Source organism: Haliotis rubra, unplaced genomic scaffold (genome assembly GCF_003918875.1).
Source record: "Haliotis rubra isolate DU_JTF1 unplaced genomic scaffold, ASM391887v1 Scf210, whole genome shotgun sequence".
In the NCBI taxonomy this organism is placed as follows: Eukaryota; Metazoa; Mollusca; class Gastropoda; order Lepetellida; family Haliotidae; genus Haliotis; species Haliotis rubra.
Genome location: NW_025766115.1, coordinates 1,473,123 through 1,494,877, shown reverse-complemented (window position 1 = coordinate 1,494,877; position 21,755 = coordinate 1,473,123). Strand labels below are relative to the sequence as shown.

Here is a 21,755-nt window from a genome sequence, read left to right as displayed (position 1 = left end):
CCTCCCTGCCTCAAGCAGCAACACGCAATATGGCTGCTTATCAAGAAAAAACCTGGTTAAAACTAAATTGGAATGTATGCTTTGTACAAGCAGGGGAGGCGTCTTCATAAACTTTACATCCGGCCCCAGATAAGAATACCCTCAGATACAAGGCACCACAAAGAAACAGTGTGGTAATGGAGGGTGAAGAAAGGGGAGGGAGGGAGGGCAGGGACAGGGACAGGGGCAGGGGCAGGGGTAGGGAGGGACATAGACTCTGTGCCAGTCTCTATTTCAGAATCTGTTTCTTTATCATTTGTTTGTTGTTTGATGTCTTGTTCATTGATAGTCCGGCCATATGATGTCAATCAGGCCAGATTATCCAGTGATTGACATCATAAACATTGATCCTGTGAAATGGAAACGATGACATACCTCTGGCGTTGTGTATTCATACATATGACCAACCAATCCTCTCTTACAACAAGCATGGCTTGCTGAAGACCAATTAATTCATTCTTGTTTATCATGACAGCTGTGATGATTCACCAACATGACACTTTGTACAATGGAAACAAGGCTTGTATAATTTGCTTACATTGTACATACACCTGTCATTTGGCAAATTATAACATTTACATCAAATGTTAGTTTTGCATAAATAACATAACAATAAAAAATCAGCGGGAATAATAGATGACATAACCTAGTACGAAGTCAGTCCGACCATCTGTTGGTCTGACAACCACGCAGCAAGTGAATCAATATGTTTTCATATACAACAAAGCACCTGTTGATTGAACTGACACCTTCTGTTTAAACTGTTAACATGAAGGGAAGCAGCCTATATTATCTCAACATTGTAATGCACAGAATCATCTCTTTATAATACAAGGGATGGATATTCAATATATACTCTAATACAAGGTTGTATTGTGATATGGATCATGATATATGGTATAGTTTTAAATTGTAAATTCAGAAACAATCTGAAACATCATGGCATGAATTGAAGTCATACATAGGACAAAACTAGATGTTGGTGATTACGACTGACCAGCCACCATCTTTGAGACGGAAGTGTTGGAATCCACATGCACATAAGGGAGGGAACTGAGAATTATCTTCTTATCTTTGCGCACTTGCATTTTGGAATTACAGAAACATTTCAAACATGTTTGGCAAGTGTATAACATTAAAAACATGATATAAAATGCTGTTTGAAATTACTCAATACACCCAAATTCAAAAATAATTTTGTGAACCTCAATAAGCTGATATACCAATAATACCATGAACGCTTAATTAATAATATATATAAAAAAAAGATTCTAAACTGATATGTTTCAGTCTGATGTAAATGTACAGGGATCTAAACTATAGCATGAAACCTCCAAATTGGGAAACAACAGGATATCTTCTTATTGATACACAACAGTGAGAACTGACATGTGTGTGAGTGTGTGATTGAATGATTGAGTGAGTGAGTGGGTGAGTGTGTGGGTGCACATTTATGGCAGCATCATGAAAATACATTAATCTGGAGCAAGAAACAAATGAGTGATAACATGAGCAACTGAGTATGCTTACACATAATGAACCATCGTTTTACTGGACTTTTACAGGACGGTGGGGTAGCTTAGTGGATAAAGCAATCGCTTGTCACACAGTAGACCCGGGTTCGATTCCCCACATGGGTACAATGTGTCAAGCCCTTTTCTGGTGTCCCCCGACGTGATATTAGTAATTACTGGACAATTGCTAAAAGCGGCGAAAAACTAAACTCACTCACTCACTAGACTCTTGCAAGCATGGATACGTGGGGCTTGTGCTTCCCTAGAAATCCCTATGTGAGTTGTTCCATGAAGAACATCATTCTGTGATTCAACAACAACTGAAACACAATTACTTACCTCCAACAGATCTCTTGCTGGAACCAAGTGATCTTCTCCTGGGTCCTGTTTCCCCATTAATTATTGTGCCACTACTCTCCTGAGAAGCTGTCCGATTGATTAGCACCTTCGAATTTAAATGAGCATTGTCTTGAGTTTCACTAGAGGTTGTCTCCGAAAACCTCACTGAGTTATCTCCCTTCATACTTCCTCTTCTTGCATTGTCCCCTTCCTCTTCTGAGGCAGCTGCCATCTTCTCCTGAAGTGCGCAGTTGTGTCTCATGTTCTAACTGCCTGATATCATTCAAAGTTAAACCACTCCATTCATCCTGCCAACACCATGCCTGTCGGTGAGCACGTAACATGGTCTTCCGTAACGCTGAAAAAGTCGTCACAGTAGAATACTCATTGACTGAAGGGTGTGTGCAGGGTTTTACATGACGCGTGATTCCTGCGTATTTGACGCAACAATTTTGTTAATGACTCTCAAAATATTATCATACGAGTCAAGCTTGACGCAAGTTTTATAGGTGGCCCTCACAATTCAGTTCAATAAAATCGATTTGATAAGCAAAAAATGATATTGTTCGATGATAGTTTGACTTTTACAGAGCTGTCAGATTGTTCCAGAGAACTCAGAGGAGACAGTAATCCTGGCTGTGTGAATTGAACAATGCTGTAGTTTCATTTGGTGGTGTGACATACACAGTTACATACTGAGAATGATTAACACAAAGAAATATTACAATTTTCATGACTCACAAATATTGAAAATGACTCCCAAAAATAAATATTGTGAGTCACCATGACTCCCATTTTTAAAAGTCTGTGTAAACCCCTGTGTGTGGGGGTGGGGTGGTGTTCTACATCGTATTCCAGGTTACTGCACTTATACAGAGATACGCATACATACGTGTATACAGACTTGTGTGCATGTAACTGATGCAGGGTCCATGTCAGCCCACTTAGATTTTAAGACAAAAGTGTAATATATTACCCAGAGAGAAAGTATACAATGTCAACAGGCATAATATCTTAATGATGTATTGGGTATTCACATTATTGCGGGGCGGTAGGGTAGTCAAGTGGTTAAAGCGTTAGCTCGTCACGCCGAAGACCCGGGTTCGATTCCCCACATGGGTACAATGTGTGAAGCCCATTTCTGGTGTCCCCCGCCGTGTTACAGCTGGAATATTGCTAAAAGCGGCGTAAAACTTAACTCACTCACTCACATTAGCACCATGTTTGGTTGTTGTGTGTGTCAAGCTGAAAGTGTCCAAAATAAAATTTCACTCACTAACCCATTGGGTATAATGAGATTTCATATCAATCTTCTACTTCAAATCAGGAAATCGAAGTGGGGTAGCTCAGTTGATACAGCGTTTGTTTCTCTCACCAAGACCCCAGTTTAATTCCCTACATAAGTGCCTCTGTCCCTACTGCCATATTTGTGTTACTGCTAAAAGTGGCATAAAACCAAACTTGCACACTCTCTTGAAAGCTGTTCCCTAACCTATTTCCATCACTATTTCAAGTCACTTTATTTTCCAAGTGCTGTGGGAAATTCTGAAGGTTGGAGCATTTTGTTCATCCCAACAATCCTTACACAGGTACAACCTCTGAGCACCTACTGTCACTTTGATAACATATTGACCAAAGCAGCACAAAACCATTCACTAACAGTCACATTACTTTCCAAACTTACCAATATCATGAATGAATCTCTCTATTTTATTCTGCATGCCCCAGTACCGGAACTCCACCTTGCACAGTTTATAGGCCGTCATGATGGCCTTGGTGGTGTTGTTGGGGTCAAGAATGGCCTGGCTGTACTCCTCCCGCCAGTTTTCCTCCAGAGGACCCCGTCCCGTCTTGGAGGACTTGTACAGCTTGGGGTCCTCCTCCTTGGTGTAGTCCCCACTTGTGACCGGGTCTCGGACAATGTCCAGAACATCTACAACCATCAGCGTGGTATATCAGCCATATCCTTCAAACAACCTGGGGATTACGACAACCTTTTTAGGAATTAAAATTCAATTGGAAGTCCCCAGATGAATCTCTTAAAATACACCAAAACACTAGTACACAGTCACAGAAGTTGTACCCTATGGATCAAATAGACGAATCTGGAACTTGAGGAAATTTTCGGTCACTATTGAACCAGGTTAACTATATGGACGGTTTCTCTTTCTGTGACTGTTTGTCCTGTTATTATTTGACGGCTCTGGCTTTTCTATGTCTGTATTCCTGCCAGTGGCTGCTGTTTCTACTGAAGACATGGTGTTAGGGGTTTTCTTGACATTTGTCTTGCTGTTGTTGTTTTTCAAAAATCGCCGAAAAGTTATATCTTGTCATTGTTACGTTAGTATTTTCAAGGTTTTGATATATTTCAAGTATATTGTAGAATTAATACTTTCTGGAGCTTTCAGTATTTTTATAATACATGGTACACTTTTTGGGGAGTCACACGACCAGCCCAAGGCATTAGGATCAAAAATTACGTTTGAACAGAGATACATTGATAAACAGTGATAATCGTCTAAAACCATGAGCATGTCAATTTATCAGCAACAAAGCAAAGTGATCCACATCTGAACCCATCTGTGCAGCATGATTCACAGTCCGTCTACTAGTCTGTCTGACAGTCCCTGAACCACATAATTGTCCCTACTGTCTAGCCCTCCCTGCAATGCTAAAGCTCTGAATGAAGCAAGTCTAGACTTCCTCAGGTTCAGGATCTCCCATGTAATTGGGGCTCCTTTGCAACTTACTAGTATATGGGTTTATTTTTTACTATCAAAATTATATATATTTATATATATGTGTTAGTCTACACGATTCAATGAACAACTCAAATATTCTTCCTGAAAAATCTTGTTCCCCATGTTATTGTTTGTTCAGCATTAATGATGAGACTTTGATAATGAACATACGAGGTGAGGTGAGGTGAAATTGGGTTTAACGTCGTGCTTGAGAATATTTCGCTCATATGACGACGTGCATGCGTGTGTATGTGTATGTGCAGCTGCTTGTACTAGCCCAGACTGAAGCTGGGTTTATTGTGCTAGCCCACTGAAATACCATGCCGCAGTGAAGCATGAATACCCCACTCAGACACATTATACTGATTCCGAGCCGACCAGTCCTTGTAGTACCCATTAATGCCGAGAGCCAGGCAGGGACCAACAAGTACCATATTTTAACGTCTTTTGGTATGACGCGGTCGGGGATCGAACCCGCGACCTTCGGCTCTCCGGGCGGTCGCTCTAACCACTACACCACGGAGGCGGTCCAATGAACATATGACCTAATATAAACACTTAATATCATTGCACGGCATAGGATCATTCAGGGGTTATTATCAACGATCATTGGAACAGCAGTATGCATGCAAAGTGTTACATGTTCTGCTTCAGCTTCATTACCACGGTAACAATGGCTTAAGTTAGTTTACACATGTGAAAATCTATCAGAATTTTTCACAACTAACATATCTGCTTGTAACATTAATGAGCACAATAAACATGATGATTGACTGCTTTTCATAACTATTCTGTCAAAGGCTGATGTCAACATCTGTTGCAATGCTGGCTAGGAACAAAATTTATGACATAACATAAGGCCATCTGGCTTCCAGGTTTTGACAGCAATAGCTTCATAACTGAAACACATTCTAATCCAACACTGGAGGTGTCATATTAAAATCCGTTTGATTCAATACCTCTCGATCAAGATTGGACAAACTCTCCATTGGAGGAAACATGAAATGAGCACAGTCTGGCATGATGAAAGATACATGATTCTTTTTTCAGCCAATCAGATGTTACCTTTCTGACCAGAAACGGTTTTCCAACATCAGCAAATTTGAACATACAATCATTTATCAATCAAATTTATAGCTTGATGAGTTATTGAACACATCTTGATTTGGCAATTTAATTCTGAACAAAGGAAAAGCCACACCAAACACATTATTGTCAATAGGAACGTCATATTTTTCCAGATGCCCGTTTCACATGTAACCTCTTGAAAGTGATGAAGGGACTATTAAATGCTGAAGGGAGTGAGTTTTACACTATTTGGAACTTTATGTCAGTTACATCACACCTTGTCAGCATGATGTAAGACGAAAATAAACCCAGGTCAGAAATGTTTACAATATTTGCTGATGCAGCAATATTTACTACTCCCTCCCTCCTGGCAGTGCTCACCAACAACTCTCTGTCTCATATCTGATGGGGTCATATTGAAGACATTGTCTGTCGTGCCCCCATTGTCTAAGTACTTGGTCTCAATCTCCAGCAGGAACTTCTCAATGAAGGGACATTTGTAGCGAGTCTTTGTGTAGGGGTAGGCATTCCAGGCTTCTTCCTCCACCCTGAGAGCTGACTTGGGTAGGATCGCTCGAAACCAACCTTCAAACACAAAACAGTTTAAATATTAAGACGTCCTTTTTTATTAAGAAATCATGAAAATATGACATAAAGCAATGTTATTCTGATAGCAATGTTTTGCTTGTTTAAGATATAGACAAACTGTTTTCAGTGTGGGAGTTAGGTTACCTGTAGATATAACTGCCATACACTTAATCAGAAGTGACACATGGGTACATTGTGTGAAGATTATTTCTGAAGTGCCCGCCATGATATTGCTGGAATATTGCTAAAAGCGGTGTAAGAGCTGGCTAAGGGGCCAGGCTAGAGATCCAGAGAGGTTGAGGTGTCGGGATCGAGCCCACCTGTGACCGGGTGTAAAAACCTTGGAGTCAACTTTGTGTGCAGATTCTTTCAGTGTTGTCACAACCCCTAGTGTACAGTACACAACCATGTGCACTTACAGAACACAACTCGTTGGTATATGACTAGATGGTGGCCACATGAATACGTGCAAACACCTAGTTGAGGGTACAGCAACGTGCAGTGAACTTGGACAAAGTACTGTGACTATGTGTCCAAGTCCACCCAGCTGTCAATGGGTACCTCGTAAGGATAAGAAAGCCACAATAACTCGGTGCGTCTAGTGGCTGCAAGAGTTCTATACTCCCCAGGGAGTTAAGATTGATAATACAACGATGTGCCGTTGAAATTGACATCCAATGATCGAGGAAAAAATACCAGCGCCTTGAGCATGTACTAGTTGACTGGATATGTGCGCTATATAAATATCCTATAATAAAACGAAACTCAACACTCACTCACTTAGAAGCGACAGGGTGGAGTGAGGTTCTGAATATTACATTTACAAGGTTAAATCTACACATAACCAAACTCTGCATGAAAACAGTTGTTTGTTTCCATTTATCGTGACGAAATTCAATGTAAACATGTACTGTCCTTCATATTACCTACCTGGCAGATGACTGCCAATGTGGTATATCTTGTAGGTGTACTGTCCCTTGTATTACCTACCTGGCAGATGGCTGCCAATGTGGTATATCTTGTAGGTGTACTGTCCTTCATATTACCTACCTGGCAGATGACTGCCAATGTGGTATATCTTGTAGGTGTACTGTCCCTTGTATTACCTACCTGGCAGGTGGCTGCCAATGTGGTATATCTTGTAGGTGTACTGTCCTTCATATTACCTACCTGGCAGATGGCTGCCAATATGGTATATCTTGTAGGTGTACTGTCCTTCATATTACCTACCTGGCATCTTGTAGGTGTACTGTCCTTCATATGGCTGCCAATGTGGTATATCTTGTAGGTGTACTGTCCTTCATATTACCTACCTGGCAGATGGCTGCCAATGTGGTATATCTTGTAGGTGTACTGTCCTTCATATTACCTACCTGGCAGGTGGCTGCCAATGTGGTATATCTTGTAGGTGTACTGTCCTTCATATTACCTACCTGGCAGATGGCTGCCAATGTGGTATATCTTGTAGGTGTACTGTCCTTCATATTACCTACCTGGCAGATGGCTGCCAATGTGGTATATCTTGTAGGTGTACTGTCCTTCATATTACCTACCTGGCAGATGGCTGCCAATGTGGTATATCTTGTAGGTGTACTGTCCCTTGTATTACCTACCTGGCAGATGGCTGCCAATGTGGTATATCTTGTAGGTGTACTGTCCTTCATATTACCTACCTGGCAGATGGCTGCCAATGTGGTATATCTTGTAGGTGTACTGTCCTTCATATTACCTACCTGGCAGATGGCTGCCAATGTGGTATATCTTGTAGGTGTACTGTCCTTCATATTACCTACCTGGCAGATGGCTGCCAATGTGGTATATCTTGTAGGTGTACTGTCCTTCATATTACCTACCTGGCAGATGGCTGCCAATGTGGTATATCTTGTAGGTGTACTGTCCCTTGTATTACCTACCTGGCAGGTGGCTGCCAATGTGGTATATCTTGTAGGTGTACTGTCCCTTGTGTTACCTACCTGGCAGGTGGCTGCCAATGTGGTATATCTTGTAGGTGTACTGTCCCTTGTATTACCTACCTGGCAGATGGCTGCCAATGTGGTATATCTTGTAGGTGTACTGTCCTTCATATTACCTACCTGGCAGATGGCTGCCAATGTGGTATATCTTGTAGGTGTACTGTCCCTTGTATTACCTACCTGGCAGATGGCTGCCAATATGGTATATCTTGTAGGTGTACTGTCCCTTCATATTATCTTGTAGGTGTACTGTCCCTTGTATTACCTACCTGGCAGATGGCTGCCAATGTGGTATATCTTGTAGGTGTACTGTCCCTTGTATTACCTACCTGGCAGGTGGCTGCCAATGTGGTATATCTTGTAGGTGTACTGTCCCTTGTATTACCTACCTGGCAGGTGGCTGCCAATGTGGTATATCTTGTAGGTGGTATATCTTGTAGGTGTACTGTCCCTTGTGTTACCTACCTGGCAGGTGGCTGCCAATATGGTATATCTTGTAGGTGTACTGTCCCTTGTATTACCTACCTGGCAGGTGGCTGCCAATGTGGTATATCTTGTAGGTGTACTGTCCCTTGTATTACCTACCTGGCAGATGGCTGCCAATGTGGTATATCTTGTAGGTGTACTGTCCCTTGTATTACCTACCTGGCAGGTGGCTGCCAATGTGGTATATCTTGTAGGTGTACTGTCCCTTGTATTACCTACCTGGCAGATGGCTGCCAATGTGGTATATCTTGTAGGTGTACTGTCCCTTGTAGGTGTACCTACCTGGCAGATGGCTGCCAATGTGGTATATCTTGTAGGTGTACTGTCCCTTGTATTACCTACCTGGCAGATGGCTGCCAATGTGGTATATCTTGTAGGTGTACTGTCCCTTGTATTACCTACCTGGCAGGTGGCTGCCAATGTGGTATATCTTGTAGGTGTACTGTCCCTTGTATTACCTACCTGGCAGGTGGCTGCCAATGTGGTATATCTTGTAGGTGTACTGTCCCTTGTGTTACCTACCTGGCAGATGGCTGCCAATGTGGTATATCTTGTAGGTGTACTGTCCCTTGTATTACCTACCTGGCAGGTGGCTGCCAATGTGGTATATCTTGTAGGTGTACTGTCCCTTGTGTTACCTACCTGGCAGGTGGCTGCCAATATGGTATATCTTGTAGGTGTACTGTCCCTTGTATTACCTACCTGGCAGGTGGCTGCCAATGTGGTATATCTTGTAGGTGTACTGTCCCTTGTATTACCTACCTGGCAGATGGCTGCCAATGTGGTATATCTTGTAGGTGTACTGTCCCTTGTATTACCTACCTGGCAGGTGGCTGCCAATATGGTATATCTTGTAGGTGTACTGTCCTTGTACTACCAACCTTGGGTTACTGTCCCTTGTGTTACCTACAACCAATGCCAATGTGGTATATCTTGTAGGTGTACTGGTGTTACCACCTGGCAGGTGGCTGGTATATCTTGTAGGTGTACTGTCCCCTTGTATACCTACCTGGCAGGTGGCTGCCAATGTGGTATATCTTGTAGGTGTACTGTCCCTTGTGTTACCTACCTGGCAGGTGGCTGCCTGGCAGATGGCTGTGCTTGTGTTACCTACCTGGCAGGTGGCTGTGGTATATCTTGTAGGTGTACTGTCCCTTGTATTACCTACCTGGCAGGTGGCTGCCAATGTGGTATATCTTGTAGGTGTACTGTCCCTTGTGTTACCTACCCTGGCAGATGGCTGCCAATGTGGTATATCTTGTAGGTGTACTGTCCCTTGTATTACCTACCTGGCAGGTGGCTGCCAATGTGGTATATCTTGTAGGTGTACTGTCCCTTGTATTACCTACCTGGCAGGTGGCTGCCAATGTGGTATATCTTGTAGGTGTACTGTCCCTTGTATTACCTACCCTGGCAAGGTGGTATATCTTGTTCCCTGCTACCTGGCATATGCCTTCTTGTAGGTGTACTGTCCCTTGTATTACCTACCTGGCAGATGGCTGCCAATATGGTATATCTTGTAGGTGTACTGTCCCTTGTATTACCTACCTGGCAGATGGCTGCCAATGTGGTATATCTTGTAGGTGTACTGTCCCTTGTATTACCTACCTGGCAGGTGGCTGCCAATGTGGTATATCTTGTAGGTGTACTGTCCCTTGTATTACCTACCTGGCAGATGGCTGCCAATGTGGTATATCTTGTAGGTGTACTGTCCCTTGTTTTACCTACCTGGCAGATGGCTGCCAATGTGGTATATCTTGTAGGTGTACTGTCCACTACCCCCTGGTCCCTCTGTGTAGGGTGTGTTCTCCAGAATCTCCACTCCGCTCCCTGCTCCATGACTCTCCTGGCGAGACTTTTTCTGAAAATATAAATACATCCATATACTGACAGAATAAAATTAAGGAACAGCTGTAACAGAAAGTATGTGGATCTGAATAACTGTGAAATCTGTACGATTGGTATCATGAGGATTCATAACTGTTTTGTTGATAACTTGTTGTATAACGCTGCACTAACCAAGCTATATGAGACCTAGTCCGTCTCAAAGTCCCTGAACACATTATTTTCCTACTGCCTCACCATCACCTGCAATGCTAAAGCCCTAAATGAAGCAAATCTAGATTTCCTCAGGCTCTGAATTTCCCATCTCACTAGGGCTCCTTTTCAATTTAAATTGGTTTATTTGTTACTATCAAACTTATATATATTCAGAGACTAAGTGTTAGTCCATATAACACACAGTAAACAAGTCTGCATCTGAGAAAGCCTTACATGAGGTTCCTTGATGAAGACATGCATGGAAGAAATCCAAGTCTTTAAGGGATGAAATTGTTGGGGTTTCAAACTGATGATATAGTGGGCATGTTGCAGTCTATGAGAAAATCTTCCTCACTTCCATACAATCAAATTAGCTGGATAACAAAGTAAAATGACCCTATAATATTGTCATGGAATGCTCACAAACGATTTGATGTCAAGTTACACACCAGAATAGGCTTCCATCGCATTTAGCCCAAGTAATATTTCGCTTGTCATGGGTTAAACATTACCAACGATGCCTGCTGTGTTTATGCCTTAAAACTACTGGGACTAATAGTCCAAACATGGCCGAGCATTATTTTCAGTGTTTCAGTGTTATTATTTATCAACTTTTGTAAGCAGGGTTGGAAATAACTTTAAAATTGATAGTGTACTCCGGTAGAGTGGCACATGTAATGTCACTTGCCCTGATAATTTTTCCACTATACCGACCGTTTCCATGCTGATTTTTTAAATAAACAACATAATTAACATTGGAAAGTCAACTGGACACCGGTACAGTGTGATATACAAATTTGCTTGCCCGACAGAAAAAAACACTGGACTCGGGCGTCGGGCAATGGGTTATTTCCACCCCTGGTAAGTCTCCCTAGACCAAACAGACCTTTACAAGAATCATTCTTTAAACTAGTGTCTAAGTTAACAGACTGTAAGTTTCCTTTGATTTCATATACTCACTATGAATTCTATTAAATACAAATCTTGCTAACCACTGCCAAAATGACTGAAACTACAATGTCAGACAGTTGCTGATGAGGCCCAAAGGAACAGATTATCATTCACAGACTTCAAAGAGATAGCTGCTTGAAAAACAATGTAGTCAAAGTACAGTGATTCAGAAAGGTTGTCTAGACACATGGTAGAAAGTTTATAGAAGAATACATATCTGGCCAGATGACCCTGGAGACATATATAAAGGAATAGTGTCTGACTTCTGCAAGTCAACAAGTAATCCAGCACCCAATGGTATTGATTGGACAGTGTACAGATACATGTTCTGCTCCTCAGACTTCAGACAGGAAGAGATATACTCAACTATTATCATTACAGTTACTGCGACCCTGGCATCCGTCATCTCTTCTCATGAAGGTTGTCTCATGAGAAATCAATTCATATGACAACGCCCAGTCAGCAAAGTCGAAGAGTATGTGGGAAGAGTGAATGAGGGTCAACTCCAATTTGAACATCGAAAGAAGAAAGTGATCCAGGTTTTTGATATGTACTATTTCGTAAAACCCTGGGTTAGCAGGAGCAAAATGCTTACAAATCTTGAAAAATAATCAGATCAACCGTTGGTTTATGCTACGCTTGAAAGATAGAACATTGAACAGAATTACAGGATTGTCAAAAACATTTCAATCCAGATCTTCACAGAGTACAAGCATAGGTAGCTGACAACCAATTCTAACCCGGATCTTCAGAGGACAAGCAGAAGACCAATTCAAACCCGGATCCTCAGAGGACAAGCATGGGTTGCAGAAGACCAATTCTAACCGGATCTTCAGAGGACAAGTCTGGGTTGCAGAAGACCAATTCTAACCCGGATCTTCAGAGGACAAGCATGGTTGCAGAAGACCAATTCTAACCCGGATCTTCAGGGACAAGCATGGGTTGCAGAAGACCAATTCTAACCCGGATCTTCAGAGGACAAGTCTGGGTTGCAGAAGACCAATTCTAACCCGGATCTTCAGAGGACAAGCATGGGTTGCAGAAGACCAATTCTAACCCGGATCTTCAGGGACCCAGAGATCAAGTCTGGGTTGCATGGGTTGCAGAAGACCAATTCTAACCCGGATCTTCAGAGGACAAGCATGGGTTGCAGAAGAGACCTAACCAGGATCTTCAGAGGGACAAGCATGGGTTGCAGAAGACCAATTCTAACCCGGATCTTCAGGGGACAAGCATGGGTTGCAGAAGACCAATTCTAACCCGGATCTTCAGAGGACAAGCATGGGTTGCAGAAGACCAATTCTAACCCGGATCTTCAGGGGACAAGCATGGGTTGCAGAAGACCAATTCTAACCCGGATCTTCAGGGGACAAGCATGGGTTGCAGAAGACCAATTCTAACTAACCAGAGGACAATCTTCAGAGGACAAGCATGGGTTGCAGAAGACCAATTCTAAATCTTCAGAGGACAAGCATGGGTTGCAGAAGACCAATTCTAACCATCTTCAGGGGACAAGCATGGGTTGCAGAAGACCAATTCTAACCCGGATCTTCAGAGGACAAGCATGGGTTGCAGAAGACCAATTCTAACCCGGATCTTCAGGGGACAAGCATGGGTTGCAGAAGACCAATTCTAATCCATGGGTTGCAGAAGACCACCCTAACCCGGATCTTCAGAGGACAAGCATGGGTTGCAGAAGACCAATTCTAACCCGGATCTTCAGAGGACAAGCATGGGTTGCAGAAGACCAATTCTAACCCGGATCTTCAGAGGACAAGTCTGGGTTGCAGAAGACCAAATCTAACCCAAATCTTCAGAGGACAAGCATGGGTTGCAGAAGACCAATTCTAACCCGGATCTTCGACAAGATCTTCAGAAGGACAAGCATGGGTTGCAGAAGACCAATTCTAACCCGAATCTTCAGAGGACAAGCATGGGTTGCAGAAGACCAATTCTAACCCGAATCTTCAGAGGACATGCATGGGTTGCAGAAGACCAATTCTAACCCGGATCTTCAGAGGACAAGTCTGGGTTGCAGAAGACCAATTCTAACCCGAATCTTCAGAGAACAAGCATGGGTTGCAGAAGACCAATTCTAACCCGGATCTTCAGAGGACAAGCATGCAGGACCAATTCTAACTGCAGAAGACCAATTCTAACCCGAATCTTCAGAGGACAAGCATGGGTTGCAGAAGACCAATTCTAACCCGAATCTTCAGAGGACAAGTCTGGGTTGCAGAAGACCAAATCTAACCCAAATCTTCAGAGGACATGCATGGGTTGCAGAAGACTAATTCTAACCCGGATCTTCAGAGGACAAGCATGGGTTGCAGAAGACCAAATCTAACCCAAATCTTCAGAGAACAAGCATGGGTTGCAGAAGACCAATTCTAACCCGGATCTATAGAGGACAAGTCTTGGTTGCAGAAGACCAATTCTAACCCGGATCCTCACTGAGGACAAGCATGGGTTGCAGAAGACCAATTATGATATGGATCTTTACAGTACCAGGTCATTGGTGTGACAGGTGCAGAAATTGAATTGTTATTTGTTTGTTTGTGAACTAAAACTGCTTGAAACAAAATTTAATTTGCAAAATCAGTTTAAAAATTTGACTGAGCTGATTGAGCACACCAGTTATAAATACCCATAATGTAACTGTTTTGTCAGATGTCATGTTGACTCAGTAAACACTGACATAATTGTAAAAGTAACTGATGAACAAACCAATAGATTTGGATCATTTCCTTCCCAGACACTTCAAAGCAACAACATTTTTTTTTGTTCAATAACATTACTTGGATTTTAAGTGAGCTGCTTTTGCACAAAATTCTTTTCAGCAATAATGAATTCCACAATGTTTATCTATTCTAATCTTGAGAGAATTCAAACCTAGGTCATTTCCATCATGATCAAATAAACACTTCAACCATCCCTGACTCATTTTTCCAAAAACATTAGTTGACTACAAAGGAAACTGAACAGCATTATCTGTCTTTCATCTGTTCGATATCTGTAAAGAGAATTAAGTTAATATATTAACAGCATTGATCCTCAAATGGAGATGCCACTCTACCCAGCCGAAGTGTAGCATATTCATTCTATTTAGTTGTTAATGACAGGACTTATTCATACACATAATACAGCTGATTACTATAGGCTTCCTGCTTCAAAAAGAAATCAATTTATACACAGACAATGTACCAACTGACCAACAAACTCGCCAAATAGTACATGGGGTTTCTAAGGGAAGTATTCACACACTAGCCTGAGGCAATCGTCCCATTGGTTAATGCATCCGAGTAGAAATGTCATGTTTTTTATCATGTTGATTGTTTGCCCATGTTCGTACATTTAGTGACGGAAAAACAAGTTGTTGTCAGGGGGCTTTTCATATCTGCTACAACATCAGGTTAGTATAACATGATGTACACAGGCACCCAACAGTTGTGGCAAGTCTTTTCACGTATTTAAAAGAAATACATGAATAACAATTCAATTAAAAGTTTTCCGATGCCAAATATAAACCTGGCAATAGTTTCAAAAAGTTTGTGAAATTTAGGAAAAAATATGAATAAAAATGAGATTGAATGCTTTCCACTTATTGATTGCTCCTCGCTAAGATGTATCAGGCATCTCTTCCATCAAGATGTATCACGGATCTCTTCCATCAAGATGTATCAGGGATCTCTTCCATCAAGATGTATCAGGGATCTCTTCCATCAAGATGTATCAGGGATCTCCTCGCTAAGATGTATCAGGGATCTCTTCCATCAAGATGTATCAGGGATCTCTTCCATCAAGATGTATCAAGGATCTCTTCCATCAAGATGTATCAGGGATCTCTTCCATCAAGATGTATCAGGGATCTCTTCCATCAAGATGTATCAGGGCTTCCATCAAGATGTATCAGGGATCTCTTCCATCAAGATGTATCAGGGATCTCTTCCATCAAGATGTATCAGGGATCTCTTCCATCAAGATGTATCAGGGATCTCTTCCATCAAGATGTATCAGGGATCTCTTCCATCAAGATGTATCAGGGATCTCTTCCATCAAGATGTATCAGGGATCTCTTCCATCAAGATGTATCAGGGATCTCTTCCATCAAGATGTATCAGGGATCTCTTCCATCAAGATGTATCAGGGATCTCGTCCATCAAGATGTATCAGGGATCTCTTCCATCAAGATGTATCAGGGATCTCTTCCATCAAGATGTATCACGGATCTCTTCCATCAAGATGTATCAGGGATCTCTTCCATCAAGATGTATCAGGGATCTCTTCCATCAAGATGAGCAGATCTTCAGCTGGTTCAGAGTTTAAGTTACATGGAAACAGGCTGACCTGACTTCATGGCCTGCTGGGAGCAGGGGACAGCCTAGTGGATAAAGTGTTTGCTCTCGTTGGCAACCTGGCCTTGAGTCCTAACATGAAGTTCACCCTTGCTTTCCCTCATTGTGATACACGGCAGGAACACTGCTTCAGTTTAAAACTCGAATCAACTCATGGTTCAGGAGATTTTATGGCATTTATCAACAAACCATGGCCTATGTCTGCACTGTAAAACCTCCTCCTTGAGACTAATGACTATTTAACAGGAATAACGTTACCCATTAATGCAAGGTTATTCCAGTTAAATAGTCATTAGTCGGACTCACACTTTGCCATAAATCAGAAATACAGCATCTATTCCAGGATCAATAATATCCATATGCATAAAGCATTGTTGGGTATTGATCTGTTCCGCACTACCAATCACTGGCAATAATCTATACAATGTCTACTGATCAAAGTTCCATTACAAATAGCTTCTGTTAACCATATCAGCAGAAACAATTTCAAACCAGGAAAGAAGAGATTTAAAAGAACGTTGTTTTTTCTTTTTTATTCCACGGTGTGTAACTGGGCAGCTACATGAGTGAGTGAGTGAGTGAGTGAGTTAAATTTAGTTTTACGCTCCACTCAGCTATATGGCACACTAGCTATATGTCAGCGGTCTGTAAATAATCGAGTCTGGATCAGACGATCCAGTGATGTGCAACCAAGTAAGTGAGCCTGACCACCCGTTCCCGTTAGTTGCCTCTTACAATAAGCATGGGTTACTGAAGATCGATTCTAAGCAATGATTATTTTCATGTCCCTAATATTCCTGCACTTATATACTTACACTCATCCATGAAAAGATGCGTACCAATACCAGCCTTGCACTGTGTGTTCATTAATAAGAATGCTGACAACTAGTCAGAGGAGTACAGTCTTCCCTCGTTTTTGTTTATAGTTTATGCTAGGTGGTCAGTACTAGATTACAGAGAAGTATTTTCCATGTGAGTTAGTAATTTGTACTGAAAAAATGTGGCAGAAACTGAACAAGACAATGAAAGATTATCGGATTATTTAATTTCTTAATCACTACGATAAGTGTCTCCACATGTTACAGACACCCAAGTTTGCAGACAGCGTAAACAATCAAAAGACAAGGTTGAATGCACAGCAATTTTTCATCTATTTCCGTCTTCAATAAATGGTAATCCACAGATACCTAACTTTGCATACATGAGCCAAGAGAGCACTGGTGTCTTCATATAATTTTTTACAAACAATAAATAAAATATAATGCTGGTATGGGCCCCATATTGGATTAAACAAATGCTACTTTAGTTTACAATTATTGAGTTTGGAACAGACAAACCTTCTTTGAGAGGCATCTAGAAGTTGGAGCAGTAAGGAAGGATAACAATATATGGATGAACAACTTCCTTATTACAGTCCGAATCCCAATTGTACAGTACAAACATCATCAGTCATTTCCACATACCAATTTCCTACAATGTAGTTATTACATTCAAAATATTATAGATTTTATCACAGAGTAAATCATTATTTTTTTCTTTTTGAAAAAGATTTCGTAGTAACCATGGTAACTCAGTCATCAAATATATCCCAATAAAACATCCATATTTTGTTCTTCCTATAATCAAAAGATAATCAATGAATAAAGGAAGGAAAGTGAATTAGTGTTTAGAACACACAATCAGCTAACCCCTTTAATTCTGTTAACTTCATCCAAAGAACTTTTCACACTGATCAAAAACAGATCATATTCCAACCTTGCAGGCTACAAATTACCTGTTAAACATGTTAAAGAAAGACTTTTCGCACCAAATTTGATTCCACAAGTTCCTGTGATGTTACAGAACTGTAAGATGTGTCAGAGTTGGCGATACATCCAAACCCTAACCCTACCCTAGGGTACAGAGACATGTTTGAAGAATTCTGAGATAATATATTTATTTTGCTTTGTGCTCTCACACCGACTAAGGACAGCCCTTTGGGGACTGCTAGAGGATGACTTCTGACATTCTGACTGATTGATCTGTCTGCAAGAAGTCATCTGACGGAAATCAAACAGTGTTTTCATTAATTCAATCAGTGAGGAAAAAAATGTGTGTCTCTGAGCGAAGTCGCACAAAGCAATGCTCATGCAATGATTGTCTCCGTTTAATGAAGAGTCAATAGCTTGTGGGAGGAGAGTCTGAAGTGATAAAGATAACAAAGGGTGTACTGATGGTGTTCAGTGTTCACGAATGGTGTTTCAAAGTCACAGGACATTGGGTCTTGTAAGTTTCAGATGTCTGTCTGACTCATTAAAAATGCACAGGACCCATGGAATAAAATTAAACACACATTTCAGATTTAATATTTCTTATTATTGACATTAAAATTATTAACAAACATAAGATTTATTAACAGCAAACAAGTGTCACATGTCACATAAAACAACTTCAGTCAAAGTCATTGTGAAATATACAGTTAGACACTGGGGCCGGCGGGTTGTAGACTTCTGTCTGACCGTTGGTGAATCTGCCGGATTTGTCAGAGGGTCAGACGCTATTCGTGAACACTGGGTGTTCTTGGTCTGTTTGTTGTTTCACACCCAGGCAGCAATATTCAAGCTGTAGGACAGACAATCCAGTGATTACGGAGTTTTATTGATGTCAATTTCTTTATTATGAAAATTAACCTCACAACACAGACGTTGACACTCTCTTCCTTATATCTATCACCTCTAAATGCCATTCAAAGACCTAACCCAGTGATTGACATCATGAGCATCGATCAACACAATTTGTATACGATGACACGCATCAACCAAGCCAGCGAGCCTGACCACCCGATTTCTTTAGCCACGTCTTACAACAAGCATGGGTTGCTGAACATGAATTCTAACCAGGATTTTCACAGGTAAACTAATCTAAGAATACGGCTTCTTTTTTGGCCTTCGGATCAAGGCTTATTTGTCTAAGGTTATCTGAAACAGATTATTTACATACAAACAACAATAATGAAAAGTAACATAGTTGCATACACAGGATAGCAGGTATACTGTATCAAGCAATAGGGATGAGCATCTTATCAGTGATGACTTTAAGTAATTCTAGATACACATGTAATGACTACAGGGTAATTAGCTTTAGGAACTGAAGGTTCATTCAGACATTAGCCACTTGTGTGACCTAATTCTAAAGTCACATCAGCTTTATTTCAACGATATTCTGAACCACACTTGTGAAATCCACGAGCCCAGGCATGGTACTAACAAACCTTGAAATATATATGTTACAGTCAGATTGTGAAATCAGTGATTTCGTGAAATGACTAAAAATTTCAGTCATTTCATGAAATGACTAAGATGATCAGCCATTTTGCTATTGGCTATATAAATAGGTTTGGACGTTTCCATTAAATTTGATTTAAATGTGCTTGATAATGATTGTCAATGTTCATGATGCACGAACCAAATTGCCAAAACGCATTTTGTGGCCCTAACTCTCAAAAACACGAAACACATGTCTCAGTCGGTTACATGGGAAAGATTGTGCGAAAAATCAGTATAAATGGCCTGTCCAACACTGCAATATCACTGCACATAAAGTCACCCAGAGTATGCCAAGGTTAACCTGGGAAGAAAGATAATGAGTAGGTGGGATAGTTGAATGGCTGACCCTCTTAGTTATTTCACGAAATGACTGAAATTTTTAGTCATTTAACAAATGACTGATTTCACAATCTGACTGTAACATATACAACGGAAAGATCAAGGTTATGATCATACAATACATCTCATATTCCTCTAGAAACCTTTTAACTCCCCATGGAAGCACATAACCAAAACATAAATAAATAATGCTAAAAAATATTCTCACATTTGATCTCATAACAAAAAATGTGTTGCCTGGAGATACAAATACATTGCCAAGCAGTCTGTTTGTTTTATATTCACCCTGTCTATAACTTCAGGAGAATACACGATAATTGTGATTTATTCAACCAATGATGATGCTGAACACATTAACACAGCCCCCTCAAGCTGTTTAACCAAACAAAAATAATCCCTGGTGTTTGTACAGCCCTTGTCCCAAGGCTTGTTAACACACTTTGTACATCTATGGATGTCCTACAGCTACCCTTGGCTATTAATCCACACATGATCAATATTTAATGTAACTCCTTAACAAGCTCACATGTCATTAATATGTTACATGACTCTCAAGTTGTGAAAGTAGCCTATAACATGTGTAACAGGTGAAAATTACTGGAATCTTTTGTTAATTAGTTGTGTTTGTCATGTTTTGAAAGGAACAGGTACGAGGTAGGATAAGTGCTCTTATGTTATATGAAAATTATCAAATGTGCTCAAATAGTTGATAATAAGGTGTTCAAATGGCTGATAATTAGACATTTTCCTGCATTTTCCTTGCAAATTATGGACATAAGTACGGCTAAAATGAATCAAAACAAATATGTTGTTTACAGGTAGTCTCTAAATATATATGTAAACCTGTGACTAAAATAGGGCATTTTTAAGCTTGGAAGTTCTGTTTTTGTGAACAACTTTGATGTTATTGTTAAACATGTCACTCCGCAATGTTCCAGCTTATATGACGGCAGTCTTTCACTCATCAAGAGTTGTGTTTCTATGCACTACCTCACTGTCGACAGACTGATCATGTAGTCACTTGTATTTTCATGGGTGAGGTGAGGTGAAATTGGGTTTTACGTCGTGCTTGAGAATATTTCGCTCATATGACGATGTGCATGCATGTGTATGTGTATGTGCGGCTTCTTGTACTAGCCCAGACTGAAGCTGGTTTTATAGTGCTAGCCCACTGAGATACCATGCCGCAGTGAAGCATGAATACCCAACTCAGACACATTATACTGACTCCTAGCCGACCAGTCCTTGTTGTACCCATTAATGCCGAGCGCCAGGCAGGGACCAACAAGTACCATATTTTAACGTCTTTGTATTTTCATGGGATCTGGGGCGGTGGGGTAACCTGGTGGTAAAAGCGTTACTAGAATCAGTACTTCTGTACTGAAATGATGTAATCCCAAATATATAGTATTCAACATGCAGACAATGTGGTTTCTATCTGCATATTTGTACTGTAGAACCAGAGCAACAACACTCATGGTACAAAGGCCACTTTGTCGATAAGAATCCTCACTACTCAATTTTTAAAAATTATTTTTGCAGAGAAAATAGGCAACTTCCTTAGCACTCAACCTCTCAGCTATCTGTTAGGTATAAGAAATTCCTACTCGCCTGTACAATACCTGTAACATAAAGCACATTGCTCAGAGTGGGCATGTGGCAAATCTTTTGCATGTTACACGAAAAGGAAGTTAGTCCGCAATTTTTCAACATAATTAAATACTTGCATAAAAAACACATCTCAAAGGCTCTGCTAGGGGATAGACAAGATCTGAAGCTGCAGCGTAATTACTCTAGTTTTTCCTCATTAACAATCACAACATAGATGGTTTCTATCAATGACGTAGAGAACGTACACAGTCTGAAGTAAAGGCCTGGCCTGAATCCAACAGCCTCTCCTATAGTAGGATCAGCTGTACCTTCAGAGAATACCATAGTCACTGAGATTAACACTCTGTTTTAAAAGTCAGGACAAAGTTATTTCTACTGAATTTGATTGTGACACAAACTACCAGCT

General features: G+C 40.9%; 1 protein-coding gene across 1 annotated transcript in view; it reads right to left on the bottom strand.

Annotated features, from left to right (window-relative positions):
- LOC124276638 (protein retinal degeneration B-like) overlaps positions 1-21,755 on the bottom strand; it is a 142,086-nt gene that overhangs the window by 41,259 nt on the left and 79,072 nt on the right. The window contains 5 exon segments of the mRNA XM_046712302.1: positions 1,893-2,139; positions 2,141-2,250; positions 3,577-3,825; positions 6,083-6,286; positions 10,477-10,609. Of these exon segments, the coding sequence (XP_046568258.1) occupies positions 1,893-2,139; positions 2,141-2,250; positions 3,577-3,825; positions 6,083-6,286; positions 10,477-10,609 (943 nt within the window).